This window comes from Pogona vitticeps, chromosome 4 (genome assembly GCF_051106095.1).
Source record: "Pogona vitticeps strain Pit_001003342236 chromosome 4, PviZW2.1, whole genome shotgun sequence".
NCBI lineage: Eukaryota > Metazoa > Chordata > Lepidosauria > Squamata > Agamidae > Pogona > Pogona vitticeps.
In genome coordinates, this window is record NC_135786.1 from 214,527,241 (window position 1) to 214,550,441 (window position 23,201).

The 23,201-nt window shown below is 41.5% G+C and overlaps 1 protein-coding gene across 3 annotated transcripts in view; it reads right to left on the reverse strand.

Moving 5' to 3' along the window:
* STK3 (serine/threonine kinase 3) overlaps positions 1 to 23,201 on the reverse strand; it is a 165,278-nt gene that overhangs the window by 92,269 nt on the left and 49,808 nt on the right. For all 3 annotated transcript variants that reach the window (XM_020785274.3, XM_072999173.2, XM_020785273.3), the window contains exon 7: positions 1,051 to 1,188. In XM_020785274.3, coding sequence (XP_020640933.1) covers positions 1,051 to 1,188 — 138 coding nt within the window. The remainder of the gene's footprint in view (positions 1 to 1,050; positions 1,189 to 23,201) is intronic.

Here is a 23,201-nt window from a genome sequence, read left to right on the forward strand (position 1 = left end):
TAAACATAAACCGAAAATATTTTAAATGTATTTTTAAAAATAAGGTGAAGTTTATAAATTGCTCTTTTGCCTCCAATGTCTCCTATTGGGGGTTAATAGGTATGGGATTTTTGCAAATTCTGGGCCACAAATCTCGTAATTCTTCATTCTGGGACTTCCACCTGAGAGAACTACACCTACAGACACATAAATGTGGCTCACCTGGAGAAAAGGCTTCCCAGCTGGGCCTTTTCCCCAGGTTAGCCATATTTAGGTGTCTCTAGGTATTGGCCTGTTAGAAGGGAAGGTCCAGAACAGATAATTATGAGATCTGTAGCCCCCCAAAAAATAAAAAAATCCATGCCTAGGGGTTAACACTGTACTAGCTGCCATTCTCCAAAAGGAATTCATTTAAAAGGTAAATAGTTGTTTGTAACTACTTATACTCTGTATCCAATGTAGTATCAAAGAATGGTAAAGAAAGGGGATAAGGAGACAAGGAAGACTCAAATGGAGGGTTACGACAACAAAAGTACAGCAACAGAGTCAAAAAACTCTTATCTAGAATCCTTGATTCTTAGAAGTGGATTGGAAAGTGTATGGGGCCAAGAAACTAACATCTGGTCCTGTTTAAAGTAAAGAAGATAAGATTGAAAGATTGAAAAGTTATATAATAACCATATTCAAATATGTGAAAAGTGTGTCACATGGAAGATGGAGCAAGCTTGTTTCATAATGCTCCAAAGGATAGGATCTAAACCAATGGATTTCAATTAGAAGAATGATAACTCTAAACATTAGGAAGACATGTCTGAGAGTAGGCACTATCCAACAGCTAAACAGACTTCTTCAAGAATTGCAGATTGCCCTGTGTTGGAAATTTTAAACAGAAGTGGATGGCCATCTGCAACGTGTGCTTTAGCTGTGGATAACCTGCAGAGTCAGAGAGTGGCCTAGGTGATTTCTGGCAATCCAACTTAACAATGCCATGATTTTTATGGCCAGGTAGGGACATAATGTCAACTTACTTAGGGACAACAACTTTTCAGATTATATTAGCTGAATACTAACCTGCAGAAGTTGTGTCGCAGTAGCTCTCTGCTCAGGATTTTTCACTAAACATTTTTTCACAAAATCGGTGAATTCATCAGACCAAAGTTCTGGCTTCCGGAATGTTGGAGGGGGATTTGTAGGAATCATGAAAATTGCCTTTTTTAAAGGAGAAAAGGAGAAACATCAACCAGAATATTAGCAAATTAAATACATTTTTCTTCCTTCATTTCTCTACTTGAATTCTGAAGGAAAAATTAGCAACTTTAAAATTTTCAGAAAATTCCAAGATAATAGAGTAAAATCCATCTGCTATCGACATGGCTACTTCCTATTACAATTTCTTCTTCTTAAATTGTGCCTTACTCTGCTCATCATTCTTTAGCTTATTTATTATTCCTAATCAGTCTGGACAGAACACACAATTGCCATTTAGTAAACTAGTAAACTAACTATATTACTCAAGCCCCTTCAAGGATTGCTGCCTTGTCGTGGCGAAGGGCCTTGGGTAATTCAGAGAAGCTATGGGCTATGGTGTGCAGGGACACCCAAGATGGACAGATCATAGTGGAGAGTTCTGACTAAACGCCATCCACTTGGAGCAGGAACTGGCAAGCCACTCCAGTATCTTTGCCAAGAAAACCCCATGAACAGAAACAAAAGGCCAGAAGATGAGCCCCTGAGATCGGAAGGCATCCAACATGCTACTGAGGAAAAGCGGAGGACAAGCACAAGTAGCTCCAGAGCTAATGAAGTGGTTGGGCCAAAGGTGAAAGGATGCTCAGCTGCGGACGTGCCTAGAAGTGAAAGGAAAGTCCGATGCTGCAAAGAAAAATACTGCATAGGAACCTGGAATGTAAGATCTATGAACCTAGGTAAGCTGGATGTGGTCAAACAGGAGATGGCAAGAATAAACATTAACATCCTGGGCATCAGTGAACTAAAATGGACAGGAATGGGCGAATTCAACTCAGACAATTACCATATCTACTATTGTAGGCAAGAACCCCATAGAAGAAATGGAGTAGCCCTCGTAGTCAACAAAAGAGTGGGAAAAGCTGTACTGGGATACAATCTCAAAAATGAATGATTTCAATACGAATCCAAGGCAGACCTTCCAAAATCACAGTAATCCAAGTTTATGCACCAACCACTGAGGCTGAAATTGACCAATTCAATGAAGACTTACAACACTGATTTCATATAGCCAAATGAACCACCAGGCAAGGAAAATGATTCAGCTTTCTTATCTCAGTCAACAGATATTACCATAGAGAGTTCCAAAATTATATGAATCATAAACCTTGGCTCTATAAGCTTTGAAAGGCATCTTGTTTTTAAAAATAAGATGACAGGCATTTTTGGCAGATTTTTGTTTTAATATATTTATTACAGAATGGAGAAAAAAAGCTACAAAATCAAAGACATAAAGACTGCCCAATTTTATATGTTCAACATTTGGTACTCAGAATATGAACACCATAGAGCTAGGTCTTTGGGCTTCAATAATAAGCTCTGTTGGTATGCAATACAAAAGGAAATCTCATCTGCTCTCCCTCTGCCAACTTCCACAAAGCATGAACAGCACAAATACGTCTTATATAAAAGTTAACATGCTTCCTTCAAGTGGCCACATTTTTGGATTGTTATTAGCAATACAAATATTTACTGTTTTATGTTGACCTAACCTCACAGCAGGTAACATCATTAAAAAAAATTAAATAATGCCGCAGAACATTTAAATCATTCTGTTTTTCAATACTTTGGCTACGGAATGTGCATAACAAAAAGTTCTGAAACAATTTAAATGCTAACATTGAAAATTCTGTGAGATTTGCCAAGTTAAATTATCTTCTGAAACCTGTCAAACAAACAAAAAAAGTTCATTGCATTTAAAATGTCTATTAAAGGGGGGGGGGTTGTATAATGGATATTAATGAAGGAAATGTCTGTGAAACAAATGAAATATTACCCCAGATAGGTCATTTGACGTTTCCAGTGGATTATTTAATTTCAATTTATCTAAAAACAAATATAAAAGAATGAAGCAAATTTCCATGTTAAGAGTAACACTGGAAATAACATGCCTCAGAAGTCTATCACTATCTCAAGGCAAAGTACTGTATTAGCCACCTCTGATTAAATTCAACAATTGTCAGTGTTCACTTAGAAAAGCCAGCACAACGAACTGGAGCTTTTAGTTGAAATCTGTGAATATCTAAAACTAGAAATTAGGTTTATAAAGTGGATCCAAATATCGAAAGGCAGATTTTCCTTAGGGATGTAGCTTTTAAGAAATATTCCTGCCTCATTCAAAATACTGAATGAAGCAGAAATTAAATAAAATACTCATCAGGAATTATTCATCAATGCAGTCTTCACCATCTTACATGTAAATTTTAAAAATTAAACAAAATTCTCATTGAACTTCTTTTTCTAACTTGCACCAGTAGTTTAACTATCCATACTCATAAACTGCATACTCTCTCAAAATGATGACCTTTGGATATTATCTAACACAAAGTCTGATGTACTTAAGATGATACAGTAATAAGTGACACAGAAGGGGGAAAATAGATAAGGAACAATTATCACATGATTAAGAGCAAAGATAGTTTCTCAGTGATAAGAATTTTATCTCCAGCTAAAAGATTATTCTGCACTTCTATTGCACTAGCAATTCAAGAGGTCAAGCGTATAAAGGTGACTTTCTGAACACTTTTCAAGCACTGTACCTTCAAAGAAACACATTTTGATACACATTAGTTATGCACATGAATAATGCTCTAGGTAGAAAAGTTAGAGTCAAATGACATGCAGTGGCAATAGTGCCATTTGTCCTGATGACACGCAAAACAAAAGGCAGGAGGCAACACAGAACTGAAAATGTTCTTGCAGGCTGGGGTGCTAAACTCTTCTCTGTTGCCCAATATTGCTCCAAAACATTTCGGGTAAAGGCTGCACAATCGCAGCCCTTTGATCCTGAAGCCCTTTCATTGCTGCTTTATCCACTTCCTAAGCCCCACAGGGTTTAGGAAGTGGGTAACACAGCCCTGAAAGGGCTACACAATTGCAGCCCTTTGATCCTGAAGCAGCCATGATAGGGCTTCAGGATCAAAGGGCTGCAATAATGCAGCCTTTTCATGGCTGCTTTAACCAAAGAGAGCCTTCCCTTCCTTTTTGCTAAGTCCTGTGGCTTCGCAAAAGGCAGGGGAAAGGGGTTGCCTTCCATGTATAAAATGACCCTCAATTTTTTGTCTAATTATTTAAGAAAAAAGTATCATTTTATACATGGAAAAGTTTGGTCTACTACAATTGCATGATATATGGTCCATAGATTACAGCTGTATGACAATGCAGCTATGCTACCGCGCAGCAGAATAAATCAACATGTTACAAGGCCAATCAAAAGGTTATGACTTTGACACTGGCTCAGGTGTAGCAGTCTGCTTTTGCACTATGCCAAATTTGGGGAATTTCAGAGATATAGTTTTCAAGTTATGATTTTTTTAGAAGTGTTTTACTCCATTCTTCAGAAGAGCCAGCCCCCCCAAAAAATCTCAGATTCAAACAAATCACATAAACTGAAAAGACCAATCTTACTTATCTTGAAAAGGAATGGTTGGCCCTACCCACTTTTTTTTAAATTTTGAAAGATTCCAAGCTGCACGGGCTGAAATACTGATACTCAAAAAAGGCCTTTCAAAAGGGGACAAACAGCTACTTTGTTAGAAGCACTACAAGTGAATTGGCTCAAAACGTTGACAATCTAAGAGAGCCTCCACATGGTGGTCACGACAATATATGAACACCATAAGTAATATATGGATTGTCATTAATTCAAACTTAACCTTTCATAAGTTGTTAATAGAAGGTGTGAAATAATGCAATTATAGTCTAAGTATGGCTATAACTTGGTACAGACTTCCTAAATCCACACCTGGGCCATATTTCCTACAAGCAAGAATATAGAAATAAGAAGTCTGAAAGTGAGATTCATTTCATCCTTCCCAATCCTTCTAGACATAATCAACATAAGGACCAAATAGCCTGGCATTTTAAACATGACATTTGCACTTCCAAAAACTATGAATAGCAGCCACAAAGGGAGGAAGAAAACAAGACTGAAACTATGGTGCACATAGAGCAGATCTAATTCTTTCTTCTCACACTGTGGTCCTAAACAAAACTCTACTCCATGGGTCAGGGAACAGGGGTAAATTACCCCAAGTGGGGTAAAAGTGAAAATCCTGGGGATAATGATCAGAGTGTTACCCCCTCCCTCCCACCCTCTGCAGTCAAGCTCAAATTGTAAACCACCTCGTCCTGTTACTTCCTTCCTTGCAGCAGGGGATTTCTAAATGCTCCGTTTGTTCAGAGATCGGGGAGATAAGCTTCCCTAATAGGTTACAGCTGGGGATTAGCCCCAGGCAATCAGCCAATCCGGGGCTTCTGAATGATTGCTTCCTCCGGAAGTGAATGCGAACAAGCAGAAGGCGGGAAAGGAGCAAGCAAGGGAAGGAGGGAAGAAAGGTGCGAGAGACCGAGGACTTCATCAGGCTTATTTAAATGTATGTAATTGGAGAAAATGGAGGGAGAAAATGGAGGGAGGGAGGAAATGGTGTGTGTTTGTGTGTGTGTGTGTGTGTGTGTGTGTCTGTGTGTCTGTGTGTCTGTGTGTGTGAGAGAGAGACAGACAGACAGACTGACTGACTCAAAACTGAAAATGAATAGGCAGTCAAGCAAAAGAGAAACTGAATTAAGGCGGAGGGAGGGTGGCTTTTTAAGGTGTTGTCTGGGTTTATCATTGCTTTGCTTCCAAGAAGCAGGCATCTTTGAATTTCGTGGCTGCTGTCTCTATCTGCAGTGATCATGGAGCCCAAGAAAGTAAAATCTGTCACTGCCTCCATATCTTCCCCTTTTATTTGCCAGGAGGTGATGGGACCAGTGGCCAGGATCTTGGTGTGTTTTTTTATGTTGAGCTTCAGACCATTTTTTGCGTTCTCCTCTTTCACCCTCATTAAGAGGTTCTTTAAGTCCTCACTTTCTGCCATGCTTTTGCATAGTCAATGAAGCAGAAGTAGATATTTTTCTGGAACTCTCTGGCTTTCTCCACAATCCAGCAGATGTTAGCAATTTGGTCTCTAGTTCCTCTGCCTCTTCGAAATCCAGCTTGTACTTCTGGGAGTTCTCGGTCCATGTACTGCTGAAGCCTGCCTTGGAGGATTTTGAGCATAACCTTGCTAGCGTGTGAAATGAGTGCAATTGTATGGTAGTTGGAGCATTCTTTGGCGCTTCCCTTCTTTGGGATTGGGATGTAGACTGATCTTTTCCAGTCCTCTGGCCACTGTTGAGTTTTCCATTGATGATGATAAAAAAGCACACAGGTCCTTTGATACTGGGCTGTGGCACCAGGGTGGGTGACATGACCTTTAGCCTGGTTTGTTCCTTTTTGCACACCACACATAGAATGATTAAAGTGGTAGGGAAAGCCCCCCCCCCCATTCTGCGTTGGCTGTCTCTAGCAAGCATGTCATTGCTAGCACCACTCTGGCAGCCACTAATGATCCTCTGCAAGTTAGCAAAAATTTTATGCAACTTGCTAGGCATGTTGGACACCTTACTACTCCCTATACCACACCATGGCTGGAGTGCAATGTGTTCCAGCAAAAATAGTGCACATCTTTATCAAATTTGGTGCATCCTGCTAGTTCAGTACACAGCCTGTGTAGATTCAATAATATTTTTAATTCAAATAATGTATGATTTCCTTCCTTTCGAATCAAGGGGGTAATGTCGGCGTATATAAATTTTGGGGGGAGTAAAAGGTAAAAAAGTTCCCTGACCCCTGCTCTACTCTCTCACAGCAGCTATTAGTCCTCCAAAAAGTTTTCAATTGTTTGTGCTCAATGCATGAATTGGAGGTTTTGATGAACAGATATCTTCTAAAAGACTCTGAGTAATTCCCAAATATCAGTCACACCTCTCACACTTGTCCTACCACCTTTCCTACACTATACCTAGCCATTCTACTTGTCTCTCCTCTTCTTGCTAGGCTTCTAAAATTAGTTATTCTTTGATTCAATGACTAAGTCATCACTTCTGAAGGATCTTAGTATAATTCTACAATTCATGGCAATACTAAAAACTAAACCTTATAGGTGATTGTAATCCTCAGCCCTGAGAATCGGTCTTGCATTAAGCCACCTAAACAAATCACAGCAAACTCAAGGTTCAAACCAGCCTGACTGAAGTACAGCTCATGCTATGCCAGCATACTCTTCTCATACTTGATGTAACTGGCTGAAATTCTGTTGTTTTAGCTGCACTACAGTAGACCCAGTGAATCAATGGGAATTTAATGAGTCAAATCTTCTGCAAGTTCCACTGACTGAAATGGGCCTATTGTAGTTTTAACTCACTACACTAATGAAAGTAATAAATGAAGTAGACCTATTTGAATCAAATGAATTTACAGAGGAGTTGACTCACCAAATCCCAACTGACTCAATGGACCTTGTGTGACTTGCTATGCTAAGTAATAGCATTTCATCCAACGAGACAAAATAAGCATAAGAGTTCTAAAAGTATCAAGCCCAAGCTATTAAAGAGTTCTTAGCTCAACAGAAGCTCGGCATTTCACAAACACTTTTAAGTCTGAAGGGATCTTACTTTCTGACAGTGAGAAACAAACACTAAAGGTTGGAAATTATTCTTGTGAATAGAACATATCAGGAAAAATTTGAGATAGGAAGGCCTGGGGAAAAATTGGGGGGAGGGGGACAATTTTTTCCATTTTTTGTTTTTGTTTTTTGTTTTCCCAGAAAAATGAAAAAAGAATATGGAGCATGGAATATATTTTTTACAATGGTAAATAATATGTCTGTGATATGGTCTTCAAACTATATAACATGAAGACCGTAATGAAATACTTCTGAAGCTTTATGTATTTCTGAAAAATAGATGTCTAAACCTGCTTCATATCCTCAGATTTTATTTATCTAACATAGAAGTTTTCCTAACTTTCTCCTTTCCTGTATGAGCCCCAAACTATGTGATATTTTGTTTGTGTTACAATTATACTAATTCAATGCAGGTCATTTGCTTTTTACTGAGTCCAGATGACATTCAGTAAACTAAATATGGAACAATTAGCTCTGAAAAAGTAAGGATTCTGATTGCCGGTGGGTAGGTCATACAGTGGCTATACAACACTACTGCCTTGGTTAGCACCAAAACAAAACAGTTAAAAGCAACCAGTATTTCTGCATTGTTTTTCTTTTTCTCAAGCCTAAACTGTCAGTTATATTTAAACTGCTTAATCAGTTGACAGGCTACTTAACAGCTTTCTACAACAGTTTTTGCCCTTGGCTTCAAATGCATTGTTGGTACCTCAGGGACAAAAATAATGCAATTTGCACTTCTATATAAATGTCAATTGACTATTTAACTTTCAAGGCTGTTAATTTTAACTTAATACCACACAAGAGAAAAAGTGCAAAAATGCTGATTCATTGGTCCTTAAAGACAAAGATGGTCTACATCTGGTTTTATGCTTTTGTTGTTGTTTAGTCCTTAAGTCGTGTCCGACTCTTCGTGACCCGATGGACCAGAGCACGCCAGGCCCTCCTGTCTTCCACTGCCTCCTGGAGTTGAGTCAAATTCATGTTGGTTGCTTCGATGACACTGTTCAACCATCTCGTCCTCTGTCGTCCCCTTCTCCTCTTGCCTTCACTCTTTCCCAACATCAGGGTCTTTTCCAGAGAGTCTTCTCTTCTCATGAGAGGGCCAACGTATTGGAACCTCAGCTTCAGGATGTGTCCTTCTGTCCTTCCAGTTATGCTTTAGCTCAGCCTAAATCACTACTATATTAAATGGGACTGTGAAAGAACAAATTATTCAGTCTGTACAACTAGCTTCATCCCACACAAACAGATGAGATTACAGTTACAATACAATGATCAATTACCATGTTGCCACAACTAACCAAAAAGAGCTTTCCTGTGATCCAGAAGATCTACTTATTCATAGTTTTCTATTGTTTCCTATGCAATTTTATATATGTGAGTGTGTTTATATAGAGAGGCTATCCGCCAGAATACAAAGTCAAAATTTTGCATAAGTGCTATTAGAAAGTAAATTCATAATAAAAATGAGAAAATCAAGACTAAGACTTTAAATATTTAAATATTCAATTTCCCAGGGGCTGCTGTACAATTTCCAATTCTACTTTTTTCACTGTATGTATAATAAATCAGGAATTCCTGTTTACCTTGAGAGCACGTCCTGAGACACACACACACACACACACACACACACAGAGAGAGAGAGAGAGAGAGAGAATTCAAGATGGTATCACTATTGAACCAACTGGATATCATGACCATATTACTAACAAAATCAATGTAATATGACGGGATTGCTCCTCCCAATCAGGTACATAAAATAGGAAGTGTTTCACATCAAAGATAGTTAAATGGATTGACTCTCTTGAAGATACATAGAGATTGTATAGTATTCACCATTACAACATATGATGATGTCAATTAGCTCAGACAATGTGAAAACAAAGGTTAGACAAACTTACAAAGGGGAAAAAAATCTATCAACAACTACCAGCTACGATGGTTATATACAGTATCCATATTTTCAGATAGTAGACCACCAAATTCCAATTGTAGGCAGCAACAGCCACACCATGAGGGCCTCTGTTTTAAGGTACTACTTGAGGATTTCCCAAAGTTATCTGGCTATAGGAAATATGATACCAGATTATGGATAATTGGCTTTGCCCACCAGGGCTCTTGTTGCTGGTGGCGGCGGCGGTACCGGTGTCACTACATGCAATCAGGTTGCTTCCAAAGTATGGCAGCTTGTTAGATTATTTAAAAGCATGACAATACAATTTTAGTTCATATACATATCACAGATTAAAAGACCACTATGATTATCCAACAGAATCAGAAAACTTCTTGAAGTCAAGAAGGCAAGGACATGAGGAGCATAAATCTCCCCACCCCCATGAGTTGACAAGAAGATAGGAAGAAAATAATTTGAAACATTTTTGATAAAAAAATATTTTGAAACTTATACTCTAAGTCTCTACAGTATCAAAATATATTTTAATTTTTGTTCTGAAACAGGTGCAGACTATGTTTGGCAGACTCCTACTATCTCTCAGTATTAGATCTGCTGCCTAGGAGTAACAAGAGTTGTGGTCAAAAATCATCCAGAAGACTAAATACTGCCTAACACGGTACCAAAATAAAAATGTGTTTTAATACTCCAGAAGCAAGAAATACACCAGGAAGAATACCAAGCGAAAACTGAGTGAAAGAGGGAACAAGAGTGGTTACCAAAAAGCTAGATTTCAAGTCACACTGCAGCTGTACAAGTGAGGAGATCATTGGCTTTCTTTACCATAACAAAAGAAACAGAAAAGGGATGTAAATTGAAAGCCACCCACCAGAAGTGCAAAACATGGATTCTGTATCTTGGAAAGAATAGCCTAAAATGTGCTTAACTTAGATGCCTCAGTAAAATTATATTTAAATTATAGTGAAATTACATTTAATCTTAATGCTAAATTCAAGAAGCACTCCTTTCTTTATTCTGCCAGTTATATTTCAGTATAGAATTAGATCTCTGGCATTTGGACTTAATAACATATTATAAATGATCCTCAAAAAAGGAAGGAAAAGCTATCTTTGCTTGACTGTCATTGGAATGGTTATTTAAACTTAAGCAATCACACAGTTCTTTCAAATTCTGATCATATTACCAATATTTCATCAGAAACATATGTGAGCAGCACAATTTAGCTAAAATTATTGAACAACTTTTCTTTCACTTTCATAACAAATTAGGCAATGCATAGTTGATGCATCTGAAAAAAGTTACAGAATCACAGGCCTTGAGGCAAAGCACTGGGTGTCATAATCTAAACCATCTCCAGCTGAAATTCAAAGGCAAAGGAAATCAACATATTACTTTGTACACCACATTACCCTTATTGATTATCATCTTTATTTGCTAATCCCAATGGGAAACTATAGACTTCCAATGAAGCATTAAAAACTTAAAGAAATCCTGAAGGTTCACTGTGAGATTCAAAACATTAAGAGAAAAATGGAATCTACATATTATGTCAACAAACATTCAACAAACTGTTTGATGCAATTGATGATTGTGGAAAAAGACCAAGAAACTCAAACAGTCATCTTTTGACACCTTACATAGAAGGAAGAACACTTTACTAAGAGATGTGAGGCAGAATCTATTCAAATTTGATTAAAACACCTAAACAGTGTTTTCACCATTTATAATTTTGCAATTGATTATGATGTTGCATTTTCAGGAAGTTTATAACACATCAACAAAACTACTAATTGATGACAGAAGCAAACATACTATACATTACAATGCGATGCGTATTTGTTTGAAAAACAGCAAAACAATGCAACTTTCCATATGGTTGGTATGGTATAAATATTACAAACTGTGGTCATGATCCAGACAAAATGATGCAGCTAATTCCTTCAAGAGAAAATGTCATTCCCGTTACAGGAAATGTGGACAGACAAAAACAGGTAAACAGTATCATCTCATTCACCCATACAGTATTGCCTAAATTGTCATTTGTTACTAATTGATACAAAGAATAGAATAATGACACTTCTAGATGGCTTGAAGACCTATGGATTTATTTTGCAATTTATCTAACTTTCTCCAGGCAACTGCAAAAGAAAAATTCACTTTTACTTTAAACCAAAAATCTAAAACCAAAATGTAAAACATAAAATATTCCAACAGTATTTTATTTTAAAGTTGGTAAAAATAAGCTCTTAAGACTCATGAAGAATTCAGAAAGATAATCAAAACTGCTCTTTCTAGGACAAGTACATTTTTCCTAAAACTATATGGTCTAATACCATAGAATTTGCTGCAAGTGTAAAACAGTTTTTTTTTTCTTTACTGATTAGTGATCACAGAATGCAAAGGACAATTTGTCCCTTTCTGCCCGATACAGAGATTTTATCTGCTGCTGGGGGATTCTACTTTTCCAGGCCAGAATGATTTGAACAGACTTTCCCACATGTGATCAGAGAGGGAGGGGGGATTTGACTGTGGTGACATACCAGGCTGTGCATGATATTCTGGACAGCAGGAATATCCATCCACTCCCATCTTCCTCCCTAATCACTTTGTTTTTTAAAAACTACAGTGGTGCCTCGTATAACGAGTGCCCAGTTTAACGATGAATCTGCATAGCGATGGCTTTTTTGCCATCGCTTTTGCGATCGCATTGCGATGTTGCCTATGGGAAAAAATCGCTTTGCGATTTTTTCCCCATAGGCCCCATTTTCCCCCAGCTGAGCGGCGGGAGCCTCCGAAGGACCGCTCCTGCCGCTCAGCTGGGGGAAATGCTGGCAGCAGCCTTGGAAGGACCCTTGATTGTTTGACAGACTGAATAGTAAGATATAGAATCGTAGAATAGGTGTTTTGAAAGGAGCCTATAAGGCCATTGAGTCCAACAATGAATTAAGTGATCTAGCACTTAATTCAGTACAGTGGTGCCCCGCACATGTGGAAACATCGCTAAACGGAATGGAAAAACCCATAGGAATGCATTAAACTTTGTTTAATGTCCCTACCTACAAACATGTCGACTTACGAACTGCTCCATTTGCAAAATTTTGCTTTCACTTGCGAATGGAGTTTCAACTTACGAACACAAAAAGGCAGGGGGAAAGGGTGGGAAATTTGAATTTACTGTACTAACTGTTCGTGGCAAAGAGGCTGCTTCTTTGTAGCTCTTTCACCCGAACAGTTAGGGAAAGGGATGCAGTGGGGGTAACCCAGAGCCAGGAGGCTTGAGCCTCCTGGGTGCACTGGCAGGGACAGCAGGGGCGGCGGAAGCAGCGGTCACCCAGCACCGGGAGGCTTGAGGTGGCTGGGTTTCTTCCGCTGCTCGCCTCCCAGCTCACCTCCTGCTCGCTCCTCGCCATCCTCTGTCATTTGAATTTCCTGCCATCAGCCCACAGAGGGTGGCGCGGAGCAAGTGGAAGGCAATCTGGAGGTGAGCGGCCGAAGACAACCCGGCCAGGCTCAAGCCTCCCAGAGGTGGCAGTCACAGCAGCAATGGAAGCCTGGGAGACTGAGGAGGCTTCGGACGGGTAAGGTGCTCCCTTTTCCTTTTAAAAAAGTTGTTCTGGGTGGGTTTTGGAGGGTGGGACTGGACTGGAGGGCTTATTTTTCTTTGTTGTGTTGTTTTGTTTTTGGATTATTATTTTTTTTTTTGCAGTCCCAGCGTGGGTGTTGCTCTGTTTATTTTTATTTTTGTTGTCGTTTTTTTAAATGCTGGAACGGATTAATCCCATTCCCATGCATTTCAATGGGAAATGGTGCTTCGATTTACGAACATTTCGACTTACAAACACCATTCCAATATGGATTAAATTCGTAAGTTGAGGTATCACTGTACTTCCCATCCAAGGAAAACTAGCTGTACTCTGAAGTGGTCAGACTTTTCATTTAATGTCCAAACTTCTCAATTAGTCGATGAAAGAAGGATCTTAACCTTACTACCATGTTTCCCCAAAAATAAGACAGGGTCCAAAAACGCATTGGGCTTATTTTCATGGGATTTTTTTCCATGTACAACAATCTACATGTATTCAAATACAGTAGTGCCTCAACTTACGAACGCCCCAACATACAAACATTTCGACTTACAATCAGCTCTGTTCACAAAATTTTGCTTCGACTTGCAAACGGAGCTTCAACTTACGAACAAAAAATGCGGGGAAAGCTGGAAATAGACTTTGGACTGCTTGATACTGTAATTTTAAAATGAAAAAATTGGTTTAAAAGGTGCTTGGTTTGGTTTAAAGCTCCTTGGTTTTAAAGGTGTTTTGTTTAAAAGGTGTTCGTTCCCTCGCTCCCTCATTGCCTGCCCTCTTTTAAACCTGTCATCTTAAGTCAAAAACAAAATTCCCCTAGTGTTAAAAATTACCCCCTAGAGGTAGACGATGGATTAATGCTTCGATTTACAAACGGCGCCTCTACATACAAACAAAAAACAGCCAGAACGGATTAATCGATTTTCAATGCATTCCTATGCGAAATGCTGATTCGACTTCTGAACTTTTCAATTTACGAACATCTTCTGGGACAGATTAAGTTCATAAGTCAAGGCACCACTGTACAGTCATGTCATCTTCTGGATGATGCACAATGGTGAAGGACGGGGTTTCACTTAACTGGGGCTTATTTTTGGGGTAGGGCTTATATTACGAGCCTCCTGAAGAATCATTTGTTGTTGTTGTTTAGTCATGTCCGACTCTTCGTGACCCCATGGACCAGAGCACGCCAGGCCCTCCTGTCTTCCACTGCCTCCCAGAGTTGGGTCAAATTAGCTTCAATGACACTGTCCAACCATCTCTTCCTCTGACATGCCCTTCTCCTCTTGCCTTCACACTTTCCCAACATCAAGGTCTTTTCCAGGGAGTCTTCTCTTCTCATGAGATAGGAATCACAAGAAAAATCATACTAGGGCTTATTTTCAGTTTCGGTCTTATTTTTGGAGAAACAGGGTATGTGATACAGAGCTTAGCGCTGGAATGTTAAGAATGGCTCATTCATGCCAAGCATTCGAGAGCAGTTCAGAATAATGCAGAAGTTGCCAACCTAGATCACATTTGGACCATATGCACTCTGCTTTCAATATGTATAGTAAACAGATCATATTCAAAGTTGAGGTGGGACTTATATCATGTCTGAGCATGTTCCTTAACATAACTTCAGCAGGTTGAGAAAAACATGGGAAGAAAGATGGTGAATAGCCAAAAGAAGCACGCGTTTTATATATGACAAAATTGGAGTATACAGTGGTGCCCCGTATAGCGACGTTAATCCGTTCCAGGATTAACATCGCTATACGGAAACATCGTAAAGCGAAATTAAAAAGCCCATTGAAACGCATTAAAACCCGGTTAACGCGTTCCAATGGACTAAAAACTGGCAGGGACAGGGTGGGTGGGGGATCCCGAAGGCTTCCAGGCCGCCCCGTGCTGCCTTCCCTAGCCGTGATCGGACTCCCAGGAGCCCGATCCAGGCTGGGGAAAGCGGTGGGGGTGGCTGCCAGCGAAGGGGACAGGGTGGATGGGGAGACCCCTCCACCCTGTCCCCGCCGCCCCCGCGCTGCCTTCCCTAGCCGAGGTCGGACTCCCAGGAGCCCGATCCAGGCTGGGGAAAGCGGCGGGGGTGGCTGCCAGCGAAGGGGACAGGGTGGGTGGGGAGACCCCTCCACCCTGTCCCCGCCACCCCGCGCTGCCGAGCCCAGGATGCCTGACAGGCATCCAATCTCCCCACCTTTCCCCCGCGGCTTGGATCGGACCCGCGGGGGCTAGCCCTGCCATGGCTGGACTCTTGGGAGTCCAGCCATGGCAGGGCTAGCCCCCGCGGGTCCGATCCAAGCCGCGGGGGGAGGGTGGAAGAGCAGGGGGATCCGGATGCCTTTCAGGCATCCCGGGCTCGGATCCCACCCGCCGCCGGTTACCCAAGGCTGAGTAACCGGCGGCGGGTGGGATCCGAACCCAGGATGCCTGACAGGCATCCGATCTCCCCACCTCCCCCCGCGGCTTGGATTGGACCTGCAGGGGCTAGCCCTGCCATGGGCAACTGCCGAGGCTTGGATCCGAGCCTCGGTAGTTGCCGAAGAGCCCGGCCATGCCTTCCACCCACCCCACCCCCGCGGCTTGGATCCAAGCCGTGGGGAGAGGATCGGAGGCATAGCTGGACTTCAGCCGGCTAAGAGGCTAAGAGGCCGGCGATCGGGCAGGAGGAGGTGGGAAGATTCCCCCACCACCTCCTGCCCGATTGCCGGCCTCTTAGCCGTCTGAAATCCCGGCGTTCGCTTGAGAGGGGTTGGGGGAAACTTCCCACCTCCTCCTGCCCGATCGCTGGCCTCTTAGCTTGCTGAAGCCCGGCTATGCTTCCGACCCTCCCCCCACGGCTGGGATCCAAGCCGTGGGGAGAGGATCGGAGGCATGAATGGGCTCTTCGGCAGCCGCCGAGGCTTGGATCCGAGCCTTGGCAGTTGCCGAAGAGCCCGGCCATGCCTTCCACCCTTCCCCACGGCTGGGATCCAAGCCGTCGGGAGAGGATCGTAGGCATGGATGGGTCTTCGGCAGCCGCCAAGGCTTGTATCTGAGCCTCGGCAGTTGCCGAAGAGCCCGGCCATGCCTTCCACTCTTCCCCCATGGCTGGGATCCAAGCCGTGGGGAGAGGATCGGAGGCATGGATGGGCCCTTCGGCAGCTGCCGAGGCTTGGATCTGAGCCCCGGCAGTTGCCGAAGAGCCCAGCCATGCCTTCCACCCTTCCCCCAAGGCTGGGATCCCACCCGCGGCCGACTACCCCAGGCATGGTTGGACTCCTGACAGTCCGACCATGGCCGGGGAAGCCGACCACGGGGAAGGGGAATCCTGGCGGTGGCCTCTGAAGGACCCTTCAGAAGGGTCCTTCCGAGGCCACCGCAGGCATTTTCCCCAGCTGAGCTGCGGGAGTGCTCCTTGGGAGGCTCCCACCGCTCAGCTGGGGGAAAATGGTGCCTATGGGGAAAACATCACAAAGCGATTTTTCCCCATAGGCAACATCGGTATGCAATCGCTTTTCCGATCGCAAAATCCGCATCAGTATGCGGATTTGTCGTTAAACGGGGCACTCGTTATACGAGGCACCACTGTATACGCTCCATACAGAGCAAAAGGAGCAGCTAACTTGCCTGATTTGGACAAGAAGAAATAGTAAATTATATGTGTAATGATCTATTTCTCCCAAAGGGAAGGAAAAAAGCAATACCATATGCCACAATGAGATCAGTTCACCCATAACTATTATTCTGGAGGGACAATGCTGTTATTATTTTATACTGCAGATGAGTAATTATTATTTTTGAAAGGACTAACCCCATTTCAAATTTCCTTTGGCCACCAGCATGCATAAAATCTATGCATGTACAGTTCAGCATGTACCCTTACATTAACCAGACTTTTAAAAATGTCAAACTCTTCTGGTATGTGGCAACCAAGGTTTTCCAAATTTTATTGTCTTCCCTTGCCCCGCCTCTGCTAACGCACCTCCCACAAAAATAAAACTAAAAAAATTCCACATACATCTTTAAACATTTTAACCAATGCTCATAGTAAATGTAAACTTACCAATGCTATCAAAAAGGCACAAAAATCTGGGGGTAACATTTGTGTTGGCTCTCTCTCTTTCCCATGGGAACCTCAATAATGAAAACTAACTCACATCTGGAAACAACGTTGGATTCATATAATGTTAAAAATAGAGCATTCCAAGCTAAAATGTGAACTTTTAGGTCTATGTCTCAGGAAGGATGTTCTTCCTTTAAAATACACATTCTTTACTCCTTGCCTTGTAATACACAAACCATAACTTCTTTTTTTGTTCTTTGAGTGATAAACATGAACACAACTTTAAGGTTAATCTGGAATTTTTCTTTAAATATTGAAAATTATGCACCACAAAATCCTGCTCTTCAGCTATGCCACAAACTGTAACAGATGTGCGATACCTCCGTTTAAATATTTAGTCAGCAAAGTAATCGCTAAAAAGAAAAGGCTGAAGTAATTTTATTCTTTGCTTGAACTAGGGTGGTCTACTGGTAACTTCTAGTACCAGTGGTGGTGCTGGGAGAATGAAAATGAAACCAGGTGCTATCAAATTCAAATTAAAGATTCTGTGCTCTTTTAAACAAGCTTAAACCATGTTTCCATAAGCTTCTTAACTGATACTGCTACAAAAACTGACTATTTTATACCAAGAACAGAATTATAAGGCACCCTTAGACCATCAAATTCTAGCTGCAACAAATTTAGATTGACTGGCACCTCTTCTTTACAAATACAGCTTTTATATTAAATATGCATCATACCCATCAAAACCTATCTTGCTGTAGTGCTTTCTTTGAATACGCACTACGTACAGACATTACATGTGTACACATTAGTCCAATCTTATATTTTAACCAACTAAATACTCTTAGGGTTTTGGCAAAGTCAGTCATTATACTAGATGTGTAAAGAGCAGGACTGGGTCTTAATATTCTTCAGACTACAGAGTATTCTTCTTTAACACTCTGACCCTCAGAGAGCAATGCTACTGTATTTTCAATCACGTGCATACAAATGTGGATGTTTCCAAGCCTAGGATTGGTGCATAGTTCTCTCAAATAAATCAGCAATTCTGACAGAAAACATGCTAGTGTTCAAAGGTTAGTCCAATTTCATATCTGGTACAAGTGCACACAAAGTACTGAAAAATCACTTCTGTGTTGATCATCTTTTGGTTTTGATAACATTAATCACAAAAATCATTTCCATATATCTGCTGACAATCAGATTCCATGCTGTTCAACAGAGCTCATATACTATCAGGCAATTTAGGATAAATGAAAAATGATTAAGAACTCATAGACAGAAGTGTGTGAGTGTATGTATGAGTGGGAAAGACAGAACTCTAGTTTGGTTTCTACTGTACAATCGCCTCAGAAACAAGTAAGTGGAAAGCAAAATTAAGAGCTACAGTGGTATCTCGCGAAACGACAACCCCGCTAAACAACAAATCCACGTAACGATGACTTTTTGCAATCGCTATAGTGATTCGTAAAACAGTGATTCCTATGGTGCATTTTCGCTGGACGTCTATTAGGTCCATGCTTCGCGAACTGTTTGTTCGCAAGACTATTTTTTTCGGCTCCACAAAATGGCTGCCCTGTGTTTTCCGGACCCATGCTTCGCAGGGCTGCCATTTAAACAGCTGATTGGTGCTCGCGAAATGGCTTCCCTATGGGTGATCTTCGCTGGACGACGAGGTATTTTCCCCATTGGAATGCATTAAACTGGGTTTCAATGCATTCCAATTGGGAAAGGGTTTTCGCATGACGATTTTGCTAAACAGCGATTTTCACGGGACGGTTTATCATCGTCATGTGGGGCACCACTGTAATCTGGATCTTGCTTTGCTTGCATTTTGCTTTGCTTTCTTTGCATTTCCAATGTGCTCTACTTGCTTTTTGCTTTGCTTTCTTTGCATTTCCAATGGATCTTGCATGCTTCGCTTGCTTTTCTCCCCCCCCCCTTCAGCCGGAAGGGATTAATCGTGTTTCCGATGGGTCTTGCAGTGATTTTTTTTGGTTATTTTTTCTTCAACCGGAATGGTTTAATTGCATTTTAATGCATTCCTATGGGAAATGGTGCTTCGACTTATTTCGAGTTACGACCGGAGTTCCGGAACCAATTAAGTTTGTAAGTCGAGGCACCACAGTACCTTAAACAGATTTTCAAGCTGTAACTATCAGACAGGCCAATAGAGGGAACCAAACACTATGTTATACTGTATAGATAAGCCACTGCCAGCAGCTTGAGGCAGCTTCCTTCCAGAGCAGCATTTGAAAGCTCAGAGCTGCATTGGCTGGAGAGGCAGGAGGAGGGCCACTAATGTAAGCCAAACTGCCTCCTAGGAGAGGTTTCCCACCTCCAACTCTTCCTGCCTTCCAGCCAGCCCCTTCCAAAATATTTCTGGGCAAACATGGAAATGGATTCCTAATTGAAGAAAACCCACAAAGCTGTTGAGAGTCTCTCTCTCTCTCTCTCTCTCTCTCTCTCTCTGTGTGTGTGTGTGTGTGTGTGTGTGTGTGTGTGTGTGTGAGTGAGTGAGTGAGTGAGTGAGTGAGTGAGTGAGTGAGTGAGTGAGTGAGTGAGTGAGAGAGAGGGAGGGGGGTCATCTTCAACAAGTTGAGGAATGAGAGATTTCAACTTGACTCTTATAGAGGCCCCAAAAGATAAAAAATTGCAGGTACAGAGGAGTCTTGGTTCCAACAGACTATACAGTGGTGCCTCGCACAGCGAGGGTTAATCCGTTCCAGATTAACCCTCGCTGTGTGAAAGCATAGTTGAACGGAACGTAAAAACCCATTGGAACCATGTTTAATGCGTTCCAATTGGGATGAATACTCACCGTTCAGCGATGCTTCAGGATGGCCGGCAGCCATTTTCACGCCCTCCCCTCGCTTTACGAGGGTGCGAAAACACTGCGCGCGGCCATTTTGGGGCTTCCAGCGGCCATTTTGTAGCCGCCGAACAGCTGATCGGCGGGTTGCAAAGTGAAGGTCGGTAAGCAAACCGCTTACCGACCTTCGCTCTGCGATTTTCGCCCTATGCAGGCACCGTTTTGTGATCACATTTGCGATCGCAAAACCGGCCTTGTAGAGCGAAGGCACCACTGTATTAGCAATTTGTTGTTTAGTCGTTTGCTCATGTCCAACTCTTCGTGACCCCACAGACCAGAGCACACCAGGCCCTCCTGTCTTCCACTGCCTCCCACAGTTGGGTCAAATTCATGTTGGTAGCTTCGGTGACACTGTCCAACCATCTCGTCCTCTGTCGTCCCCTTCTCCTCTTGCCTTCACATTTTCCTAACATCAGGGTCTTTTCCAGGGAGTCTTCTCTTCTCATGAGATGGCCAAAGTCTTGGAGCCTCACTTCAGGATCTGTCCTTCCAGTGAGCACACAGGGTGGATTTCCTTTAGAATTGATAGGTTTGTTATCCTTGCAGTCCAGGGGACTCTCAAGAGCCTCCTTCAGCACCATAATTCAAAAGCATCAATTCTTCAGCGGTCAGCTTTCTTTATGGTCCAGCTCTCACTTCCATACATCACTACAGGAAAAACCATAGCTTTGACTATGCGTACAGTACTTTTGTTGGCACGGTATATTAGCAATAATTCACACTTTTCATTATTCACAGGGGGATATAGAGGTCCTACTTTACTGTGATTCATGGCCCTTTCCCTCCACTCCTTTTTATGTTATTGGGAGCTTCTCTGAATGTTTTGTATACTTCACAAATTAGTATAAGTGCACTGTAGCAACATATAGGTGTGTTCATTTTGGGGGGAATTATAACATGTTGCAAGGTCAGTTTGCTAATTCTCTTTGGTTTTTTATCTCTTCTAAACTAATCTTTATTTGGGAGAGTCTGATGCTTTTAAACATTTAACAAACATAGTGGAACAAACAAGGGGCAAAGAAGGAAAAGGAATGGGTTTGGGGGATAAATTAACCTGGGTAGAAAGGGTAACCTGTGGCTGACCTCTAAATGAGATGAAAAGCAGGATGTGTCCCTCAGTGACCTTCCTGCTCCATCTTACTCTGCCATGGTCATGTGCTAAGGCAGTGGTTCCCAACCTTGGGTCCCCAGATGTTCTTAGACTAAAACTCCCAGAAGCGTTCACCACTAGCTTTGCTGGCCAGAATTTCTGGGAGTTGTAGTCCAAGAACATCTGGGAACCCAAGGTTAGGAACCACTGTGTTAAGGTCTGAGTGACAATGGTGCCTTTTAGTTGGCTGAAACGGCCACATGACTTTTTTTTTAAACTACCTTCCTTTCTTCATCCCCAGGTCTATCAAAAAGAGCCGGGGAAATGCCAGGTCAGTATTGGGAAAAATAACAAATATGTTCACCACAGCAAGTGCAAAATACAAAAGCAGGAACATTACAACCATAAATAGCTGTGTGTTCAGAAGGTTGGAAGGGACTGCTGGGCCCAAACAGGCATTAAATGTTCCAGGGAAGGCAAAAACCACTCCTATCTCTCATTGTTAATCTGGTTGGCAAGAAGAAGAAGAAAACCTTTTCTGGCCTCTAAAAGATTATGTCTGGGGCACTCTCAAACACAAAGGAGAAGATGATGCTCTTGCTGGCCTGCACAGAGGTTGGTGATAAGTTGGCATCCTATTCTGAGCCCCCACCCATTGAGGAAACTATTGTGAGAAGATGGGATCTCACAAGAGCTTCTACAAGCTGGAAATCTTCTCCCAATCTGAGGTGCCAGGCTCTCTCAGATGGTGCAGTACCTCTCCCTACCATCTCCCCTCTCAGTAAGTTGTCAGGGCACTAGATTTTTCCCTAACATCAACAGTTCCTATGATTTCAGTATTTGCAATATAGTTGGACTGAGTAAGCAGACAAACAATGGCGTGTATTACAGCCTTGTCAAGTTATCCAGGAGTCGAGGGGGGAAGATACATTGGGAGGCTTACAGTTCCCAGAATACTCAATCCAACATGCCCAGTTGCCATAATGAGCAGTGTTGTGTATGGTGTTAAGGCCAAAAAGTAACTTCTCCCATCTCTGAAAGGACAATGCCTAAGAAATGGCCACACAGAAAATTTGATTGTAAGAAGAGATCTTGGTTACCTGTAGCTTTAAACAGATTTGACCTTTCACAAATATTCAAGCTACAAGATAGTTTTGTGGTGCACTTTGGTCCACAGGGAGATTTCACTGTCTCATATCACAAGCAATCATGTTCTGAAGCAGTTTTATATTCCTTCAGCTAGTTCAAAGTTTTATTTATAACTCCTCTCTTGGGAAAAGCAAGCTAGCACATTACTACACAATAATAATTCACATTAAGCAAGATTTGTAGAATAATGTAACCACAATGACTGTTCCATCAAATATATCTCCAACAAAGCTTGAAAGCTATAGGTCCTGAGCAAGTATGTACAGAAGACCAAAGGAGACTTCTACTGACATCCACAAAGATTGAATAAGCTCATAACTATTGCTACAATGCCTTTGAAATTAATATTCCCAGCTCAAACATTTTCCTATTAAAACATCCTGAAAATAAAAGAACAGAACCATGGAGCTGCTCTTTTTTCAGATTAGCACTTGTAAGTATTTGAATTATATAACAAAAATATACCGCATCACATGAAACTAACCATCATCATACTTCCTTTACAGTTATTTTAGTTAAGGTTTCAAGTTAACTCACTGGCGTGTAATTATGAAATTATTGTTCTGATCCTCTGCTTACTTTGAAAGTGATTAATCAAAGTCAGAGAAAGCCAACCATCAAGTAAAATATGTTTCGAATTTCCTTATTCAAGGATAAAACTAAAAAGATGAGCTAGTTCTACTTTAATTAAATCCTCATTTGGAAGTCTGAAATAAATGTTTTATGTTTAAGTTTCAATTAAAGCCATGTTGTAGTCCAAATTTCATATATTCTTTCCTTCTGCTACTTTGTTACACATCCTCAGTCTTTTTCCTACTAAAATATTTTTTTCTTAGA